Here is a 23,469-nt window from a genome sequence, read left to right as displayed (position 1 = left end):
GGTGTTGTGGCAATCCACATCTGGTGGCAGGCGAGGTGGCAAGTGATGTGGCAATCCACACCTGGTGGCAGGTGTTGTGGCAATCCACATCTGGTGGCAGGTGGACCACTGGCATATACTATATAAAAAAAAAATGCTGTGTGCCGCTAAAGTGTTCGGGTTTGACTTGAAGAAAAGGTGGCAACCCTAGGTTAAATGTGCTGGAAAATGTTTGCCCCGGGTGATATCACCCCACTACATGGCACTGGATGTGTAAAAACGGACAAGTTGCAGTCAATGGGTTAAAGCATTTTTCTGTAAAGGCACAAACTCAAAATAATCAAATGCATGCACATAACAAAAAAAAAAAATCACGTTGGAAAAAAAAAAACATGGCCCTCTTACTAACCTAAGCCAAGTCACTTCATACATATAAGGAAAAGATTTATTATTTCTCTGGAAGAAATCTGCAATGCAATAGCTTGCTGTGGAAACAATCAAAGCCCAGCAGCTATTCTAATAAGAAGCAGGGAAAGGGTGGGGGGGATTAGTATCAGGATTCTTTGAGAAATAATAGTGTGTACTCTGGGGAGCAAAGTGCTGAAGTGACCACAAAGCAACATGGAACCTTTCTGTTTGTTCCTTTGCTCAGTTTCCTTTCCTTTTGCTACGTTATTATAGCTTTACCTTCAATGGTGGGAAACTGCTGTGGGCACTCGGGTCTGCCTGGCCTTTGGCAGCAAACCAGAGGTAAAATAAACTGCCTCATGTGATAAGCGTGAATGGAAGAGCCACTTATTTTATCTGCGGGCCAAAATCAATCTTTTATATCGCTTGTGTAGGTTGTAGGAAGGAGCCTTTTAATGTATGGAGTGATTTATTGTGGGTACCCGCCGTGGTGTATTAGCGTCTAGTGGGTGCTACAGTGCCTGGATAAAGTATTCATACCCCTTGTAATTTTCCACATTTTCTCATGTTACAGCCAAAAACGTAAATGTATTTTATTGGGATTTTATGTGATGGACCAACACAAAGTGACACATAATTGTGAATTGGAAGGAAAATGATAAATGTTTTTCAAAATTCTTTACAAAAATACAGTATATACTCGAGTATAAGCCGACCCGAGTATAAGCCGAGGTACCTAATTTGACCACAAAAAATGGGAAAACATAGTGGGGTGGATTCAGGTAGGGGCGCGCACTACTACAGAGGCGCAGCGTACCGTTTTTAAGCTACGCCTCCGTAAATTACCTGCACTACGCTTCATTCACGAAGCAGTAGCTCCGTAATTTGCGTGTGCGCTCCGGAAAACTGCCCGGTGTAAGCGCGCGTAATTTAAATGATCCCGTAGGGGGCGTGGATCATTTAAATTAGGCGCGTTCCCACGCTGAACGTAGTGCGCATGCTCCATCGGGAAACTTTCCCGACGTGCATTGCGGTAAATGACGTCGCAAGGACGTCATTTGCTTCAACGTGAACGTAAATGGCGTCCAGCGCCATTCACGATTCACTTACGCAAATGACGTAATTTTTAAAAATCGCGACGCGGGAACGACGGGTATACTTAGCATTGGCTGCCCCTGCTAATAGCATGGGCAGCCTTACGCAGAAACCGACGTAAAACGTGAACGCAGGGCGCGCGTACGGTTGTGAATCGGCGTGAGTATGCAATTTGCATACTCTACGCTGACCACTACCGGAACGCCACCTAGCGGCCTGCGTAAGAATGCAGCCTAAGATACGACGGCATAAGAGCCTTATGCCAGTCATATCTTAGGCTGCAGTCGGCGTATCGAGCTTCCTGAATCAGGAGCAGTCGATACGCCAGCGCAACTAAGCAATTGCGCTGCGTATCTATGGATACGCAGACGCAATTGCTTACTGAATCTACCCCACTGACTCGAGTATAAGACTAGGGTGAGAATGCAGCAGCTACTGTAAGCAGAAAAGAGGGTCAACAATGCCCATTTACACGCCTAACTGTGCCCATTGCAGCCTCACTGTGCCCAACCTCACGGTGCCCATTGCCACCTCACTGTGCCCAACTTCACTGTGCCCATTGCCACCTCACTGTACCCATTGCCACCTCACTGTGCCCATTGCCACTGTGCCCATTGCCGCCTCACTGTGCCCATTGCCACCTCACTGTGCCCATTGCAGCCTCCCTGTGCCCGCGTCAGTGTACCTATAAGTTTTACAGGCTGCAGGCGTCCATTCATTGTTTAAAAGTCGCGGTCTCCTCCTGGTCCCGTTCCATGATAGGCGTTTCCCAGCAGCCTATCACGGACATCTTCCCATCCTCGAACTCGGTTTCCCAGCAGACCCTGTCTGTGTTCAGTGTTCCGCCAATCACGGACATTCTCTTGTCCGAGGATGAAAAGACGTTGGTGATTGGCGGAACACTGAACACAGGGTCGGCTGGGAACCCGAATCCGAGGATGAGAGAACATCTGTGATAGGTGGAACACAGTGGGCCAGATTCAGCTAACACTTACGCCGATGTATGTGTAGATACGCCGCGTAAGTGCACAGATGCGCCGTCGTATCTATGCGCCTGAGTTTCAATGCAAGATACGCCTTAAATGTGGCTTCATCCGACCGACGTAAGTCTCCTACGCCGTCGGAGCCTGGGCGCATATTTACGCTGGCCGCAAGGGGCGCTTCCATTGATATACGAGTCGAATATGCAAATGACCGAGATATGCCGATTCACGAACGTACTTGCGCCCATCGCAGTAGTATACGCCGTTTACATAAGGCGTACGTCCGGCGTAAAGTTATTCCTCCTATAGGAGGCGCATCCCATGCAAAGGTATGGACGACGGAACAGCCGTCGTATTTTACGTTGTTTACTTAGTACTACGTGAATAGGCTGGGCGTAGGTTACGTTCAGTGATTCAATGTATCTTAGGTGTTCGATCTGATGTGATTCTGAGCATGCACACTGGGAATCGTCCATGGGACGGCGCATGCGCCGTTCGTTCGGCACTTCATTTGCATGGGGTCACGATTAATTTAAATGTATCACGCCCACTTCCTTCCTACTTTGAATTAGGCGGGCTTACGCCGGCCAATTTACGTTACGCTGGCGCAACGTAGGGAGCGAGTGCTTTGTGAATACTGCTCTTGCCTCTCAGAGTTACGTCGGCGTAGCGCATATGAGATGCGCTACGCCGGCACAAAGATGTGCTGATCTACCTGAATCCGGCCCAGTGTCTGCTGGGAAACGCCTATCACGGAAGGGACCAGGGGGAAGCTGCGACTTTTAAACAATGGACGCTCGCAGCCCTTCAGGTATACTGACTCGAGGGGTATTTTCAGCCCTAAAAAAAGGGCTGAAAACCCGGCTTATACTCAAGTATATACAGTATGTGAAAAGTGTGTCATGCCATTCAGCCCCCTTTTTTCTGATACCCCTAACTAAAATCTAGTGGAACCAAAGGCCTTCTGAAGTCAACTAATTAGTAAATAGAGTCCACCTGTGTGTCATTTAATCTCAGTTTAAAAACAGATGTTCTGTGAAGCCCTCAGAGGTTTGTTAGCGAACCTTTGTGAACAAACAGCATTATAGATGCCAAGGAACACACCAGACAGGTCAGGGATAAAGTTGTGGAGAAGTATAAAGTTGGGTTATAAAAAAAAATCTCCCAAGCTTTGAATATCTCACGGAGCTTCTGTTCAATCCATCATCCGAAAATGGAAAGAGTATCGCACAATCGCAAACCTACCAAGACATGGCAGTCCACCTAAACTGACCGGGCCGGGCAAGGAGAGCCTTCATCAGAGAAGCAGCTAAGAGCTCCATGGTAACTCTGGAGGAGCTGCAGAGATCCACAGCTCAGGGGGGAGAATCTGTCCACAGGACAACTATTAGTCGTCTCTCCACAAATCTGCCCTTTATGGAAGAGTTTCAAGAAGAAAGACATTGGGCTAGATTCAGAGAGAGTTACTCCGGCGTATCAGTAGATACGCCGTCGTAACTCTGAATCTACGTCGTTGTAAATTTAAGCGTATTCTGGAAACCAGATACGCTTAAATTAGGCTAAGGCCACGTACACACCACCGGATCTCCGCTGGAAACGATCCGCCGTATCGTTTCCAGCGGAGATTCCTCCTCCGGATTTGGATCCAATGGCGTGTACACACCATCGGATCCAAATCCGTGCGGAATTCATCCGCGGTGACGTGTCGCGCCGTCGCCGCGACGATGACGCGGCGACGTGCGCGACGCTGGAAGGTAAGTACTTCCACGCATGCGTCGAATCATTACGACGCATGCGAGGGAGGGGAGCGGACGGATTGATCCGGTGAGTCTGTACAGACCACCGGATCAATCCGCTGGAGCCGATTAAAGCGGATAGATTTCTTAGCATGCTAAGAAATTTATATCCGCTTGAAATCGATCGGCCCGAGGAATCTCCGCGGATAAATATCCGCTAGGCCGTACAGACGACCGGATTTGTCCGCTGGAACTGATCCGCGAATCAATCCCATAGGATAGATCCGATCGTGTGTACGGGGCCTTAGATACGACCGACGTAAATCTCTTACGCCGTCGTATCTTAGGGTGCATATTTACGCTGGCCGCTAGGTGTCGCTTCCGTTGTTTTCGGCGCAGAATATGCAAATGACCTAGATACGCCGATTCACAAACGTACGTGCGCCCGGCGGATTTTTTTACGTCGTTTGCGTAAGGCTTTTTCTGGCGTAACGTTACTCCTGCTATATGAGGAGCAACCAATGTTAGTATGGACGTCGGGCCAGCGTCGAATTTTGTCGTTTGCGTAAGTCGTTTGCGAATAGGGCTTTGCGTAAATTCCGTTCACGTCTAAAGCATTGACGATTTTCGGCGTAATTTCGAGCATGCGCAGTGGGATTCTTTCATGAACGGCGCATTTACGTGGGGTCATGTTTTAATTACACGCCCACCTCTTCAGAATTTGAATTCGGCGCGCTTACGCCAGCAGATTTACGCTACGCCGCCGCAACTTACGGAGCAAGTGCTTTGTGAATACTGCACTTGCCTCTCTAAATTGCGGCGGCGTAGCGTAAATACCATACGCTACACCCGCACAAACTTACGGCAGGCTACCTGAATCTAGCCCATTGTTGGTAAGGACAGCATCCAAGCTAAGGACAGCGGGTGGTGGTGGGGGAGTGTGTTAGTGCCGCTCCACCGGCGTCCCAGGGGGGGGATCTGTTGCCCCCCCCCAAAAATAAAAACCACCAGCCGCCACTGTACATGATGACATCAGAGGACCTGCGACCACCGGAGCCTAGGGCAGTAGAGGAGGGCGCCTGGTGCCGGTGGAGGATCGGGCTAGTAAAACCTTTTCCAGCTCTCCTAGATATAAATAATTATTTATCCTGTGCAGTGCACGGGCAGCACCACTGCATGCAAAGCATTTCTCTTTTCCCCGCACTTCAGCTTTAAGCAATCGTTCACATTTGAGGCGTTGTTGATATTCAGTTAGTCTCCAGAGTGGAGAAAGGAAACCTTATATTTCATGAATTCAGATGGCTTTCCCGGCTCGGTGGCTCTGCGCCGCCTTTTCCATACACTTAGCTCCTTGGCCTGGATTCTGGAAACAGAAGCCGCGGCACAAAAAAACACAGGAAATGTCATTTGTCGCTCTCCGCTTTCCATTATTAAGAATATAATCTGGGCCTTGGTGGCAACAAAAGGCGAGCCGTACACAGACACGGATTTATTACAAGTGAGGAATCCTATGAAATGGAAAAAGACGTTTGCAAGGTTCCCCACCCCCGACATTATCTGTTAGGGCCCATTCATGCCAGCGAGCCTGTGATATGGACTGTATGATCTGCTGGTGTGTGGTGTGTGGGGGATGGTACAATGCATTGTTAGGCTCCATTCACACTAATGCTTTTTTTGATGCATTTTGCAGAAATGCAAGGAAATTTTTTAACATGGTTTCCTATGGAACATCTTCACATCAATGCTTTTTTGTGCCTCTGCGTTTTTGCAAAGGGTCAGGGACTTTTTTTCCAGCAAAAAGCAGCGTTTTGCATGCAATAGAATTCAATGGACCTGCATCCAAAACGCATTTTGCCGCGATTTGCGTTTTTTTTCAACCTGTTTATAGCTGGTTGTTAACCACTTCCGGACCGCCGCATGTACATATACGTCGGCAGAATGGCACGGACAGGCACATCAACGTACCTGTACGTCCCTGCCAAGACGTGGGTTGGGGGTCCGATCGGGACCCCCCCGTACATGTGGCGATTCCCGTGGCTTCAGGAGCGATCCGGGACGAGGGCGCGGCTATTCGTTTCTAGCCGCCCCCCTCGCGATCGCTCCCCGGAGCTGAAGAACGGGGAGAGACGTATGTAAACACGGCTTCCCCGTGCTTCACTGTGGCGGCTGCATCGATCGTGTGATCCCTTTTATAGGGAGACTCGATCGATGATGTCAGACCTACAGCCACACCCCCCTACAGTTGTAAACAAACACTAGGTGAAGCCTAACTCCTACAGCGCCCCCTGTGGTTAACTCCCAAACTGCAACTGTCATTTTCACAATAAACAATGCAATTTAAATGCATTTTTTGCTGTGAAAATGACAGCCTCGTAGATCATCAAGGGTTGTTGAACCACCAGGGTGCTGGCAATGCTGATTGTAGCACATGGACGAAAAAAACTCTGGATAGCCGCACTCCAAGATAACTTAAAATAAAGTTGGTCTTTTTATTTTCAAATGCACATGCAGACACCGCAAACAACAGATACAGAAATGGCCGACGCGTTTCACGCTGCAATTTAGCGCTTAGTCATGGCTGACTAAGCGATGAATTGCAGCGTGAAACGCGTCGGCCATTTCTGTATCTGTTGTTTGCGGTGTCTGCATGTGCATTTGAAAATAAAAAGACCAACTTTATTTTAAGTTATCTTGGAGTGCGGCTATCCAGAGTTTTTTTCGTCCATGTGCTAAAGTTAAAGATGCCCCCTAGGTGGCGTAGCCAATGTTAAAGTATGGCCGCCGTTCCCGCTTCGAAATTCAAACATTTTACACCGTTTGCGTAAGTCGTCCGTGAATAGTGATTTACGTCATTTACGTCCACGTCGAAATCAATAGGACCGTGTGGCGCACTTAGCCGCAATGCACACTGGGAAATGTAGGCGGACGGCGCATGCGCCGTTAAAAGAAAACGTCAAGTCGAAGCATATTGACATAAAACACGCCCCCTCAGCCTATTTTGAATTAGGCGCGCTTGCGCCCGCCGCATTTACGATACACCGTCGTAAGTTAGGAGGCAAGTACTTTGAGAATACATTACTTGCCTCTCTGACTTAAGGCAGCGTAAATACGATACGATACGCTACGCCGCCTTAAAGTTGCAGCAAACTACGCGAATCTAGCTAATAATGTGTAAAAAATTTTTTTATCATTTCCTAGAGTAGTACAATGTTACTATGGTCACAGTGTGCCGTAAAAATCGTAAAAAAAGAAGTACATTTAATAAAAAAATAAGACAAAATTAAAAAATAAATTGAAAAAAAATTATAATTTGTTTTTCTCCGTACTTGTCACCAGTCAGTGTCCCTGGTCACCGGCCAACGCCAGTTATATGATAAAAAAAAAAATATAATGTGAACATTCTTTTTTTTTATTTCCTAATTTTCCCAAAAATTATGACAAAATATTACAACTTTAAAAAACCTACCATGCCTCTTACTAAATACCATGTACTACCTACTTTCCAATATTTGTACTGTCCTTAAATTTTCGGGGGGGTTAAAAAAATTAGATCGGCCTCCAGTACATCAGGATTGATACATTTTCAGATATATACCATAGTTTTTAGACGCTATAACTTTCTAAATAAAAATAATAATAAATAATATTCACTGATATTTACCAAAGAAATGTAGCAGAATACACTTTGGCCTAAATTCCCGAAGATAAACAAAAAATAAATTGCAAAAAATAAATGAATAAATAATAATAAAAAATATATATATATTAATGTCTGTCCGCCGCAATATCGCAGTCACGATAAAAATCGCAGATCGCCGCCATTACTAGTAAAAAAAAAAATTATAATAAAAATGCCAAAAAAATACCCCCTATTTTGTAGACAATTAGCTAGATTCAGGTAGCCGGGCGCATCTTTGAGGCGGCGTAGCGTATCGTATTTACGCTACGTCGCCGTAAGTCAGAGAGGCAAGTGCTGTATTCTCAAAGTACTTGCCTCCTAAGTTACGGCAGCGTAGCGTAAATGGGGCCGGCGTAAGCGCGCCTAATTCAAATGAGGATGAGGGGGCGTGTTTTATGTAAATGACTGGTGACCCGACGTGATTGACGTTTTTTACGAACGGCGCATGCGCCGTCCGTGTACATATCCCATTGTGCATATCTCCAAAGTACGCCGCAAGGACGTATTGGTTTCGACGTGAACGTAAATAACGTCCAGCCCCATTCACGGACGAGTTACGCAAACGACGTAAAAATAAAAAATTTTGACGCGGGAACGACGGCCATACTTAACATTGACTAGGCCAGCTATTTGTTCGACTATCTTTACGCTGGAAAAAGCCGTACGTAAACGACGTAAAAAAAATGCGCCGGGCGCACGTACGTTTCTGAATCGGCGTATCTAGTCATTTGCATATTCTACGCCGAACTCAACGGAAGCGCCACCTAGCGTCCAGCCTAAATATTGCACCCTAAGATACGACTTCGTAGGAGACTTAGAGACGTAGATTCAGAGTTACGTTGGCGTATCTACGGATACGCCGGCATAAAGCTATCTGAATCCAGCTAAATATAATTATTGCGCGAATCAATCAATATACACTTATTGCAATTTTCTTTACCAAAAATATGTAGAAGAATACGTATCGGCCTAAACTGAGGAAAACTTTTTTTTTTTTATATAGATATTTTTGGGGGATATTTATTATAGCAAAACGTAAAAAAATATATATTTTTTTCAAAATTGTCGCTCTATTTTTGTTTATAGCGCAAAAGATAAAAACCGCAGAGGTGATAAAATACCACCAAAAGAAAGCTCTATTTGTGGGGGGAAAAAAAGACGTAATTTTTGTCTGGGTACAACGTCGCACGACCGCGCAATTGTCAGTTAAAGCGACACAGCGCCGAATCGCAAAACAAAGGCCCGGTCATTGAGCAAGCCAAATCCTCCGGGGCTGAAGTGGTTAAACACCGCCAAAAAAAAGCTCTATTTGTGTGAACAACATTATAAAAATTTTGGGCCAGATTCACGTAGAATCGCGGCGGCGTAACGTATCGTAGATACGTTACACCGCCGCAAGTTTTCATCGCAAGTGCCTGATTCACAAAGCACTTGCGATGAAAACTACGCCGGCAGCCTCCGGCGCAAGGCGGGCCAATTCAAATGGGCGTGTGCCATTTAAATTAGGCGCGCTCCCGCGCCGGACCTACTGCGCATGCTCCGTTTCAAAATTCCCGTCGTGCTTTGCGCGCCGTGACGTAATTTTTTCGAACGGCGACGCGCGTAGCGTACTTCCGTATTCCCGGACGTGTTACGCAAACGACGTTAAATTTTTAAATTTCGACGCGGGAACGACGGCCATACTTTAGACAGCAATACGTTTGCTGACTAAAGTTAGGGCACCCAAAACGACGACTAAATTTGCGACGGGAAACTAGACGTAGCGAACGCGAAAATCCGTCGTGGATCGCCGTAACTCCTAATTTGCATACCCGACGCTGGTTTACGACGCGAACTCCCCCCATCGGCGGCCGCGGTATTGCATCCTAAGATCCGACAGTGTAAAACAATTACGCCTGTCGGATCTTAGGGCTATCTATGCGTAACTGATTCTATGAATCAGTCGCATAGATAGAAACAGGGATACGACGGCGTATCAGGAGAAACGCCGTCGTATCTCTTTTGTGAATCTGGCCCTTTGTTTGGGTACAGCGTTGCCTGACCGCGCAATTGTCATTCAAAGCGTGACAGCGATGAAAGCTGAGAATTGTTCTGGGCAGAAAGGGGGTGAAAGGTGCCCGGTATTGAAGCGGTTTAAAGGGGCATACACCTGCATCTGAGCATGGGGGGGGGGGGGGTAAATGGGCCCACCACTTCACTCCTGTGCCCGTCCTGGGTTATAAATCTATTCTCCCAAGCCTCTGATTTCCTTTCGCTGACATTCTTAGGATGAATGTTTCTCCTGTTGATAATAGTACGACGCCAAAGCCTCAGGTTATGTCCTGCAAGGTTTTCTGAAAAGGATCTATAACCTAATCACATTATACATGGGGAATCTGATTAAGGGCTATGCAATAGGAAATTAGATAGAGAGGACTATCAGATGGGAAATTAGAAGGCTGGAGGTATTAAGGAAATGTAGTACATGCGATATGACATGAGTCCCATCTGTTATGGTCTCTTGTTAAGCTTTTCTTAGGATATCAATACCCACAATCTACACAGAATTCAAGAATTACCGGCAATGACCAGGCAAACATCTGCCCATGTATGGCCTTCCTAGAGGGCAATAATGAGGGCTTCCAACCATCAAAAGGGCTTTTATATAGGTAGATTCAGGTAGAGTTAGGCCGACTTATCAGTAGATAAGCCGACCTAACTCAGAATCTACGCCGACTTATGTTTAAGCGTATGCTATACGCTTAAACATATCTAAGATACGACGGCTTGCGCCGTCCTATCTTAGGTTGCAATTTTTGGTATGGCCGCTAGGTGGCGCTTCCATTGCGATCGGCGTAGAATATGTAAATGAGTTGTTACGCCGATTCACGAACGTACGCCCGGCCGCCGCAGCCGTTTCCGTAAGAGATAGGCCGCCTAAAGTTATTCCACCTATTAGGTGGAATAACAATGTTAAAGTATGGCCGCCGTTCCCGTCGCGAGCTTCGAATTTTTTTACGTCGTTTGCGTAAGTCGTCCGCGAATCGGGATTTACGTTGTTTACGTCCACTTGCGATGAAAACTACGCCGGCGTTAACTTTTAGCTGATGTTCTTATGGATAAGGCTATTTATTGTTCGTTATTGATATGGACTTATGGTACTTTTATGTATAATTTGCAAACCTTTTTAATAAAAATATTTAAACTCTAAAAAAAAAAAAAAAAAAGAAAACTACGCCGGCGGCCTCCGGCGTAAGCCCGCGTAATTTAAATGGGCGCGAGCCATTTAAATTAGGCGCGCTCCCGCGCCGGACCTACTGCGCATGCTCCGTTTCGTAACTCCCGTCGTGCTTAGCGTGAAGTGACGTCATTTTTTCGAACGGCAACGCGCGTAGCGTAATTCCGTATTCCCGGACGGCTTAGGCTTCTTTCACACTATGGATTGTATGTCCGTTTTATAATATCCGTTACTACTGTTATTACACCTATTAACGGACGTTTATTAACGGATTTAATAACGGATACATACGGATAAATATTTTACCATTCTTCCTTTATTGAAAACAGATAATGTTTATCCGTATATATCCGTATACATCCGTTATATCATTCCTTTCTAACGTCCGTTAATAAAAACCATTTCACCCTTTCTTGAAGTCCAGCTCCAGAAGTCTTTACTGAGCATGCTCAGTAAAATTAACGTCCGTTAACATAACGGACATTTACGGAGACATTTACTAACGTCCGTGCGCCATAGACTTCAATGTTAAAATATAACGGACGTTAATATATCCGTTACTTGCAACGGAAAAAAAATGAGTGCAAGACCCGTCACATATTCCGTAATAACTAACGTCCGTACGTTATAACGGACTATTACGGATCTTTACGGAACATAAAAAAATCCCATAGACTTTAATGATATGTTATAAAGGACGTATAACTTCCGTTTTTTAATATTATCTGACGGATTTTAATACGGATTTATTTTGTAGTGTGAAAAGGGCCTTACGCAAACGACGTGAATTTTTAAATTTCGACGCGGGAACGACGGCCATACTTTATACAGCAATACGATTATATATATTTATTATTTTTATTTATTATTTTTATTTTATTTTTACCAATAAATCTCTCTCTCTCTCTCACTATATATATATATATATATATATATATATATATATATATATATATATATATATATATATATTAGATTTATATATTGTAAATATATAATATTAAAAATGATTATATTAAAAAAATAAGAAATATATATACACACACACACTGTATATATAGTACATATATTATTATTGTTAGTATATAAATTCAGCAGTTGGTGTTGCACGTTGTCCTCTACTCTGAGCTTTTCCTCTGATTTTCTAGAGGACGATTTCCTAATATAAATTTCCTCTGACTGTAGAAGAGTTCATTTGGTTTAACACAGCAGAGTAGCTCTGGCCATAGATCACAGCAACAGACACAATATAGTCTGTGCCGCCCCAGTCATATGTCAGGAGACATAATTGAAAATGGTGTGAGGAAAGGAAACGATATTAGCTAGGTCACATAGATCTTTTTTTCTTTTTACTTGCCTTAAAGAAGAACTATGGTACTTTAAATGAAGAAACGATTACAATTTTTAATGAGCAGCAGATGAAATTAATAAATAGAAAATTTGATTGATCTGTTTTTGTTTTTTCAGGAGAAGAGCAGCTAATATGAATATTAGGAGCCGACACCCTCACAAATTCGATGTTTTTGTCCACCTTCTGTACTATACAATGCTGATTGACATTTCATTAAAGGAAATAAGGAGTCTCTGTGGCTACAATCCTTGCTGAACCAAAAAAAAAAAAAAAAAGAACACCAAACTAAGAAATCCTAACCTACATACACTATGGGCCAGATCCACAAACGAATTACGCCGGCGTGTCTATTGATACGCCGCGTAATTTCAAAGTTCCCCCGTCGTATCTTTGTTTTGTATCCACAAAACAAGATACGACTGAATGAGGGCTCGATCCGACTGGCGTACGTCTTAGTATGCCGTCGGATCGTAGGTGTACATTTACGCTGGTCGCTAGGTGGCGTTTCCGTCGATTTCCGCGTTGAGTATGCAAATTAGCTAGATACGGCTAAACACGAACGTACGTCCGGCCGTTCGTTTCAGTAAGGCTTTTTCCAGCGTATAGTTACCCCTGCTATATGAGGCGTATCCTATGTTAAGTATGGCCTTCGTTCCCGCGTTGAATTTTGAAAATTTTACGTCGTTTGCGTAAGTCGTTCGCGAATAGGGCTTTGCGTAGAATGAGCATTGGCTTGTTCCGGTTTAATTTCGAGCTTGCGCACTGGGATACCCCCACGGACGGCGCATGGCCGCTGAGTTGTACTCAGTGCAGCCCACGTTGCCTGTGCAACTTCCCAGTTTATCTGAGCTTCTTGTTTGCCTTGTATTATTTATAATCTATGTCTGACTTCCCATGTACCGACCCGCGATTTGTCTATCAGTTTTGCTTGCCTGCCACCCGCCCTGACCTTGGCTCATTTCCTGGATCCTCTTCTGTTTCCTACCATCTGTACTCTGAATATGCAGCCCACGTTGCCTGAGCTACTTCCCAGTTTCTCTGAGCTTCTTGTTTGCCTTGTATTATTTATATTCTCCTTCTGACTTCCCACGTACCGACCCGCAATTTGTCTATCAGTTTTGCTTGCCTGCCACCCGCCCTGACCATGGCTCTTTTCCTGGATCCTCTTTTGTTTTCTACCATCTGTACTCTGCATACGCAAGTGATCCCATATCATCAGCTGGGTGTACTTGGGGGCCGCCACCTGGTTTCAGCTTGCTGTAAGTCCATCCCCACTATCAGGGGCCCTAGTAGACAAGCAGGCTGAGGCTTATGCCTCGTACACACGATCGCGATTTCCGACAAGAAAACCACTTTTTTTTTTTTAGCTGGAAAACAGCTGAAATTTGTCTTGCATACACACGATCACACTAATCTTGCCTGAAATTCTAACCGCCAATGACACAGTGACGTACAACACGTACGACGAGCTGAGATCAATTAAGTTCAATAGGCAGTTCGGCTCTTCTGTTTGATTCTGAGCATGCGGGCGTTTTTTTCGCGACTTAATTGCATATAGACGATCGCGTTTCCCGATAGGAATTTTTCCTGTCACGAAAATTGAGATCCTGCTCTCAGTCTTTTCTTGGCAGGAATTCTCACAGAAAAAGTGCAATGGAGCATACACACACGGTCATAATTCGCAACAAAAAGCTCACATCGCACTTATCTCTTTGAGAATCGCGATCGTGTGTACGAGGCATTAGACTCCGCTCCCTGGGAAAGCCTGAGTTGGCGTTCTACAAGGGCTCACTACCACAGAAACTTGACATCAGGTTTAGACTCCCAAAGGCAGACAAGGAAAATTATGGTGTCAGCTAACAATAATGGTCACTGGGTCACTGTGGTGTTTAGTGGAAAATAGTCCACTAGCATTTGTAGTCAGTGGGCGGGAGATCAATCCACCATTGCTCAAGGAACCCTAACAACCTCAGGAAGGAGCACCGGGTGTCCAGAGACCTGCAAATTCCAAAGTATGGCATGTTTTGAAGATTTGCAAAATGTACATCAATCCAACGCGTTTCGAGGGAAAAGACTCCTTCTTCAGAGCTGCTGCTGTATTCTATTGGATGGGAACGATTCCCAAAATGAATATGTCACTTAAAAGATTTCAGAAACTAGGATGGCAGGATGCCTGCTATAGTTACAGAGGCAATCTATCGAATCATCAATGAATTGACATGCTGAGCTGACCGGACGTGGATGGACATGGGTGGATGCACATTCGCTTACATCCATAGCCTTACATGGCTATTTCACCACCTTCCCTCCTCAAAAAAAATTGGTTTCTACTGTAACCAGTGTATATATGTGGGCAAATCTTTATATCCATGGTCCTCAAGCTAAAGACCAGGAGGGGTATTCTGCCTGCCTTTAACAGACCATTGAAGCACTACTGCTACCCCTAAAATCGCTCATGGGTCACTATTCCTCCACCATCCCACCTGTTCTTATCGTCACTATTCTGTAGCTAAATAAAGATTTTGATATGGATGTGCGAGTTGCCTGTTCTCCTTACCTATCTGCATTCGGTTCAGGTGTTTGGAGGACACTGACAACATTGAAAGGGCATTATTCTTTCAACTGACCCTATTGATGGGGCATTATTCTTCCCACTGACAACACTGATGGGGCATTATTCTTCCCACTGACAACATTGATAGGGCACTATTCTTCCTTCCAACTGACCCCATTGATGGGACATAATTCTGTCCACTGACAACATTGATAGGGCACTATTCTTCCAACTGACCCCATTGATGGGACATAATTCTGTCCACTGACAACATTGATAGGGCACTATTCTTCCAACTGACACCATTGATGGGGCAATATTTTTCCCACTGACAACATTGATAGGGCATTATTCTTCCCACTGACCCCATTGATGGGGCATTATTCTTCCCACTGATAGGGCATAATTCTTCCAACTGACCCCATTGCTGGGGCCTAACTCTTCCCACTGACAACACTGATAGGGCACTATTCTTCCAAATAACACCATTGATGGGGCATTATTCTTCCCACTGACAACATTGATACTGCACTATTCTACCAACTGACCACATTGATGGGGCATTATTCTTCCCACTGACAACACTGATAAGGCACTAGTCTTCTAACTGACCCCATTGATGGGACATCATTCTTCCCATTGACAACACTGGGCATTATTCTTTCACTCTTACTGACCACTGGTGCTAGATCATTTTTCTTACTATCACTGACGACCTACCACCATTGATTACTCCCATTGACCAGTGACACTGGGGTATTTTCTTCTCTCACTGGCCACAATCTGGCCTGCTAAAGTCTGAACAGTAAATTGGCCTTGGCTTGGAAAGTTATAAAAAGCCCCCACTATCCTATCAATATCAGAAACATTACACCTTCATTTTAGAGGCGAAATTAGTAGCAATGGCAGAAGGTGCCATGTCATTTTAAAATCCAACTAAAATATTTTGTTCTTGGGTTGGTGGAAAGCAAGACTCCAAACCATATCTAGACATATAATAAACATTAAAAAGCCTGTCTATTTCTTTTTTACTGACCTTTGCACCCAACAGTCATAAACCATGAAAGGTGCCAGAACTTTTTGACATAGTAAGTAAACACATGGAAAATAATCTTCATACTAAGTCTCTAGCATTAAGAAACATTAGAAAGAGAAGGATATAAAAGATTGGCCATCACAAGGGTCCCCTAAACCACCTATTCAAATATATGTATCAAAATTCCGTCCAGACCTGCTACTCAAATGGAATCCTAGACACATTTATCAAGTTTCTTTTGTGCCTAGAACATTCCCATTACAGATTACCGCATTTATCAGCGTATAACACGCGCCGGCGTATAACACGCACCCAATTTAAGAGGGAAGTTTCGGTATTTGTTTTTTCAAATAAACCACTTTGAAGCAAAATAATGGTCAGTGCCAATCAATGCAGCCTGATTAGTGCCCATCTGCAGTCTCAATGCAGCCCGATGCCTATCTGCAGCCTGATCTGCGCCCATACAATGCAGCCTGATGTCCATTTGCAGCCTCAATGCAGCCTCTGTGCCCATCTGCGCCCATCCAATGCAGCCTGATGCCCATTTGCAGCCTTAATGCAGCCTCTGTGCCCATCTGCAGCCTGATCTGCGCCCATCCAATGCAGCCTGATGCCCATGTGCAGCCTCAATGCAGCCTCTGTGCCCATCTGCAGCCTGATCTGCGCCCATCCAATGAAGCCTGATGCCTATCTGCAGCCTCACCATCTCTCATGCAGTGCAGGAAATCAGGAGGGGGACGAGCGCCACCAGAAACACTGAGCCCTCATCATCTGTTTACAGTACTCGGCTCTCAGTCGGCAGTCACATACACAGTCCCGTCTCCGCCATCGCCATTGGACCAGCTCCTGTGATTGACAGAACACTGGTCCAATAGCGGTGGCGGAGGCGGGACGTATGTGTGATGTCAGAGCCGAGTAAACAGGACATGACGGCTTGGTGATTCTCCTCCTTCTCCTCCGAGGTACGCTATCGGCTAATAACACACACCCATGATTTTCCGCCTACCTTGTGCCTTCAAGCAATGATTCCTGCACTGACCCCGCCTCCTGAAACTCCTCCTCTATAGAAGGCAGGCTCTGTGAAATGTGTGACACAGCAGTGCCCACTCACAGGACATAGTGACTACGTGTCATAGAATTCAGGGAACTAAATGTGTGGGGGATTCACAAAGTAAGTTTACAAACTTCAAGATTGCTCAGATTAATAGAAATAGGCAAGAAATAATTGAAATACAATGTTGAAATTAGTGTATGAATTAATATTTTGACCATAGATACACTTTAACAGCTTTTCAGTGATTCCGTTGACTCAGCAATGACAACGAGGTTCATTCTACTTGCTGGACTTTTCAGTTATTTGAATTATAGAAAATAGGAACATTCAGTAGGAGTAAGACTTCAAGGTGGCCAGAGGAGCTCAGAATTATGATAGGGAGAAGACACTGATACGTTTGGCAAGAGATATAAGAACCCTGGAGAGTCTGAGCCCACTGAACCCGATCTAGAACATAAACCAGCTCCATACTCCGAGAACAGAGAAGAGATACGTTCCCCAGACTGGCACACAAGGATCATGGGGTACAACTACTTCTTATGTAGTTTACGTATCTTGCTGGCTCAGCAATATGGCTACAAAGCCGGAATTGTTTGGAGTTATTTTTATCAATGGATACTTCAGAATGCTGAAGTGCATTTAGCTCAGAAAAAGATGCATATTTTACATTCTGGCCACTTCAAGCTAAATATATCCTAGAGAACAGCTGAAGAAACAGGACACGTTACCTTGGGCTTTTCATCCAGAATCTGCTGACGGATCTCCTTGTGTTTTTCTATGAGCTTCTCTTGCCTTTTGCTCTGAGCATCTTCTAACTGGAAAAAGAACAGAAAATAGTCAGAAAAGCTTTGTCTACTTCACAGTCTAATAAAAATAAATTTTAGGTCGAAACAATTGGGCTGTCGTACACTTATGGGTTCATTTAGGGCTGCCATGAGAAATCACGGGGGCCCCCATACAGCATGCCTGACAGGGCTTCTACCCCCCCCCCATATAGCCTACCTGACAGGGCCTCTTCCCCCATATAGCCTACTTGACAGGGCCTCTTCTCCCCATACAACTTACCTGACAGGGTCTCTTTCCCAATTCAACCTACCTAACAGGGCTTTTCCCACCATACAATTTACTTGACAGGGACTCTTTCCCAATACAACCTACCTGACAGGGCCTTTCCCACCATACAACCTGCCTGACAGGGTCTCTTACCCCATACAACCTTCCTGTCAGGGCCTTTCCCACCACACAACCTACCTGACTGGGCCACTGGGCCTCTCCTCCCCCCGCCTCATACAACCTACCTGACTGGGCCTCCCCCCCATACAACCTACATGATAGGGCCTCTTCTCCACATTAGAACCTATCATGTAGTTTGTATGGAGGGGGGGGGGGAGAGGCCCAGTCAGGTAGGTTTTATAAGGGGGAATAGGTCCTGTCAGGTAGGTTGTAGGGGAAGGAATCGTGTCAGATAGGTTGCATGGGGTTAGGAGGTACTGTCAGGTAGGTTGTATGGGGTGAAGAAGTCCTGTCAGGTAGGTTGTAGGGGGAAGGAGTCCTGTCAGGTAGGTTGTATGGAGTGAAGAGGCCCTGTCAGGTAGGTTGTAATGGGGGGAAGAGGCCCTACCTGGCCCGTTTAGAGTTACAGAGGTGGTCTTTTGCTATAATTATTGCTCTCGCTCTAACGATTGCGACGATGCCTCACATGTGTGATTTGAACAGCGTTTACATTTGCGTGCGCAACTTATGTAAACGTTCTCTTCGGTGCACAAGCTTGCTGGGGCCAGGGGCGCTTTAAAATATTTGTTTTCTTTTTTTTTAAATCACTGCCTTTAAAAAAAATCTGTTCACTTTTATTGCTGTCATAAGGAATCCAAACATCCCATGTAACAGTAAAAGGCAATGACAGGTACTCTTCATGGAGGGTTCTGGGGTCTAAAAGAACCCAACCCCCTCCTCTGTACTTCAAAGTATTCAAAATACCAAAAATCGCTGTTTTGGAATACTGATTTTTTTTTATTAGTGCCATTGGCAGCCGAGTAAACCAGAAGTGACATGGTAAGGTCACTTCCATGTTTTTACATCGGAGACCCGATTGAAGCCCTTTCTGGATTCATTCGAGACTCCACACAGCCGGTGGACGTACCGGATGGTCGCTCCGATCTCCCGGTGGGACGGAAGAACCGGGCAGAGCAGCAAGAGGTGGTGGGGGGGAGGATCTCCCTTATCGCTCTTTATGATAATGGCCGAACGGCTCATTTGCCGCATCGGTTGTTATCATGAGAGAGCCGACCGCTAGTTCTAAAAACGGGTCCCGGTAGGACTTCAACCAAATGGCGTACAGGTGCGTGATTTTGGTGAAGTGGTTAAAAAGGTCGATAGCAACAGCTATCTGGACTTTAGAAGTTGTCACTACAACCCATGGCTCAGAAATGTGCCATTCGGTCAATTTAAAAGACTAATGAGAAACTGTTCCCTCGAGGTGGACTTTGACACACAAGCCCAAGTACTGAAGAATCGCAGGGCATGAGGACTGGGCCCGTGGATGTGCGCACCCTGAAGGTGGATGCCGCACCTGGAACTCGGGCCCCGCAGAGAACAACCAAAAAATGGCGGGTGCCACAGATATATCCCCCGCCAGCACGCCCAAAGAGGGAAAAAAACCCTCTGATTGGCTGCTGAGGAGAATGGTTCTGTCAGAACCCCTATAGCGCCAACTGTCGCCCAGGGGTGGCAACGCACCCCTGGACACACAGACTGACCCACGAGGCAGTTCCGAACTGGCAACAGCACAAACTAACAATTGGTGAATGGGAGCAACTGAAATCTCCCATTCCCCACTAACTTTAGCGTAACGCCCCACTAACTTTAAAGGGGGGGGCGCTACAATGGTATGTGCTTAAATCTGATCCACTTTTAAAGAAAGATCTACCAACACATGCCAACATCACTTACCGCAGAACACCAACCCTAAAAAACAGTTTGGCACCAAGCAGAATACAAGACATCGAAACAAGCTGCTCCACCAGCAAATTGTCACTCCAGACCATCACTGGGTTCTTCTAATATGGAGCTCCCAAATGCCTGGCATGCCAGTCACTTGACAAAAGAACCCCATAGTGTTATTGCCACAAGCACTGGCACTGAATGGTCCATTAACACCTTTTTGAACTGCCCATCCCAATTTATAATCTATGTAGTCAGGGGTCCGTGAAATTTGCAGTATGTTGGAAGAACAATCCAAACCTTCCGCCAAAGACTAAACAAGCACAAATCCGACATCAGGCTGGGGTTTAAGAAACACAGTGGGCCAGATTCAGGTAGGAGATACGACAGGGTATCTGCTGATACGCCGTCGTATCTCTGAGTGTGTGGCGTCGTATCTATGCGCCTGATTCTTAGAATAAGTTACGCATAGATTTGACTAAGATCCGACCGGCGTAAGTCTCTTACGCCGTGGTATCTTAGGGTGCATATTTACCCTGGCCGCTAGGTGGCGCTACCGTATATTTTCACGTTGAATATGCAAATTAGGTAGATACGCCGATTCAGAAACGTACGTTTGCCCGTCACATTTTTTTACGTCCTTTACGTTAGGCTTTTTCCAGCGTATAGTTACCCCTGCTATATGAGGCGCAAACAATGTTAAGTATGGACGTCGGGACCGCGTAAAATTTTTCACGTTTTACGTCGTTTGCGTAAGTCGTCCGTGAATGGGGCTGGGCGTAAGTTATGTTCACGTCGAAACCCATGAGTCTTTGCGGCGTAATTTGGAGCATGTGCACTGGAATACTTTCACGAACGGAGCATACGCCGTTCGGAAAAAGCGTCATTTACGTGGGGTCACAATAAATTTACATAAAACACGGCCACATCTTCCACATTTGAATTAGGCAGGCTTACGCCGGCCTATTTACGATACGCCGCCGCAACTTACCGAGCAAGTGCTTTGTAAATACTGCACTTGCCTGTCAAAGTTGCGGAGTCATAGCGTAAATAAGATACGCTACGCCCGCACACAAATACGCGCTCCCTACCTGAATCTGGCCCAGTGTGTCAAAGCATTTCTTGATACATCACAAAGTTGTGAAACAAAACTTCCAAATTTCCAAAAAATACAACAGATTTACGATACTCAGCAAATGAGAAACTCTTTGGATACACAAATTGAACACACTTATCCCAGATGGCCTAAATGAGGCCATTGTAACTTTATAATAATCACTTTGCCGTTCTTCATCTAGTAGATCCCTGAATAAACGACTACATCCCCACCTGAATTTCATGTGTATAAGCCCTGATGAAGGGGGCAGGTAGACCCCCGAAACACATTGGCTATTTCTTCTCTTTCAATCGTTTTTATTGAGTTTAACAGGTATACAAGTACAATATGAACATTGTACGTCGTGCAACGACGTCATGAAATGACAACACATAGTGAGGGAAACAGAACGATACTAACGAACTAAAGATAGTCACTACAGCTTGAACATATAAGCACCGTGCTCTCCACTCCTTCCTGGCCACCCCAATTGGGCACATTGGCTATTTCTTGATCTGTACCCCCTGAACTTTAATGGAATAAAATTGTATCTGGACCCCTTAGCAGTGGTGTGGCGCTTAAATTTCAACCCTTCTTACTTTGTAGCTGAAGGGCAAGTAGTTGGGGGATGGGGGGAAGAATGCGACTCAGTTGCGTTTTTTACCAACCCCCAATCATGTAAATTAGGCCTTATTGCCATCAAATGCGTGGAATTGAATTTCTGCATCCATGTGTGACTACTCCTCCTTGTGGTCATGTTAAAGGGAAAAACTGATACACGCTGTTCACGTTTGAAGCACCTCTGCGATTTCCCGGGGTGAAGTTCCGCTGGAGCAGTCTGTAGCCCCTGGAATTTAATTTCATTTTTTTTTCTTACCAGTTTAAGCGCACGGAGCGGAGGAGCTGAATAATGACACTGTCATTATAATCTAGTTGCTTCAGTTGGCTGAACAAAAATATTCCGCCAGAAAATCAATGTATTTGATTAATAAAAACAGAATTTTCACCAGGATCAATATTTTAGAACATGGCCTGTGCTAGCTGCCAAGTCTGATCGTGTGGCACCACCCTGTCCAGCACGTTAACCCCATAAGTTGCCTTTCCCTTTAGATTGTAAGCTCTTGTGAGCAGGGCCCTGATCACCCTCTTGTACTGAGCTTTATTGTAACTTTAGTGGGCTAGATTCAGCAAAGAATTACGCCGGCGTATCCATAGATACGCCGCGTAAATTCAAAGCTGCACCGGCGTATCTACTTTCTGTATTCAGAAAGCTAGATACGCCGACATTAGCCTAAGATACGACTAGCATAAGTTTCTTACGCCGTTGTATCTTAGGGTGCATTCTCACGCTGGCCGCTAGGTGGCGCTCCCGTCGTTTTCAGTGGAGAGTATGCAAATTACCTAGATACGCCGGTTCACAAACGTACGTGCGCCCGGCGTTCGTTTTTTACGCCGTTTGCGTAAGGCTTTTTCGGCGTAACGTTGTGCCTGCTTCTATGAGGCGCACTCAATGTATGTATGGACGTCGTTCCCGCTTCGATTTTTGAATTTATTACGTCGTTTGCGTAAGTCGTTCGCAAATAGGGCTGTACGTAATTTACGTTCAAGTCGAAACCAATGACGTCCTTGCGACATCATTTGGAGCAATGCACACTGGGATATGTACACGGATGGCGCATGCGCCGTTCGTACAAAACGTCAATCACGTCAGGTCAACACACATTAACATAAAACACGCCCCCCCCTTACACATTTGAATTACGCGCGCTTACGCCGGCCCCATTTACGCTACGCCGCCGCAACTTACGGAGCAAGTGCTTTGTGAATACTGCACTTGCTCCTGTAAGTTGCGGCGGCGTAGCGTAAATACGTTACGCTGCGCCGCCGTTAGATTGCGCGCCCCTACCTGAATCTAGCCCACTGTCTTCCTTTAAAGTGCCAAAGCAATATAAATACTGTATAATAATAACAACCTACCGTATACCTCTGCAGCGGCAGTGATTGGCTAAACACATGACGGATTCATAACAGCATATTTTTGCTAAGGGTCCTTGCGCATGGCCGCTAATTCAGTGCAAAGCATTTTTATCTACAGATCTGAATGCAGATGAATTGTTCTCATGGAGACATGTACATTGGTGCATAAACATGCTCGGAGTTCACCAAAAATCTAAAAATCTACATCCGAGGACAGGCGTGTTATGCACGTCTGTATGTAAAGCTGTAGGTGCAAAAAAATAATTTTAGGACTGAAAAAAGAGCAGGAGGATATACAATGAGAACTGTATGTATTTGAATGGATATAGGTCTTTACCCGTTAAAATGCATTTTACTGATCATG

At 45.2% G+C, this 23,469-nt stretch overlaps 1 protein-coding gene across 1 annotated transcript in view; it reads right to left on the bottom strand.

The window, feature by feature from the left end:
• The window catches only part of PLCB1 (phospholipase C beta 1), an 825,411-nt gene that overhangs the window by 51,002 nt on the left and 750,940 nt on the right, over positions 1–23,469 (bottom strand). The window contains exon 31 of the mRNA XM_040351701.1: positions 17,821–17,907. Coding sequence (XP_040207635.1) covers positions 17,821–17,907 — 87 coding nt within the window. The remainder of the gene's footprint in view (positions 1–17,820; positions 17,908–23,469) is intronic.

Source organism: Rana temporaria, chromosome 4 (genome assembly GCF_905171775.1).
Source record: "Rana temporaria chromosome 4, aRanTem1.1, whole genome shotgun sequence".
Classification (NCBI taxonomy): Eukaryota; Metazoa; Chordata; class Amphibia; order Anura; family Ranidae; genus Rana; species Rana temporaria.
The sequence above is the reverse complement of the archived record's forward strand: the minus strand, read 5'-3'. Positions and strand labels throughout refer to the sequence as shown.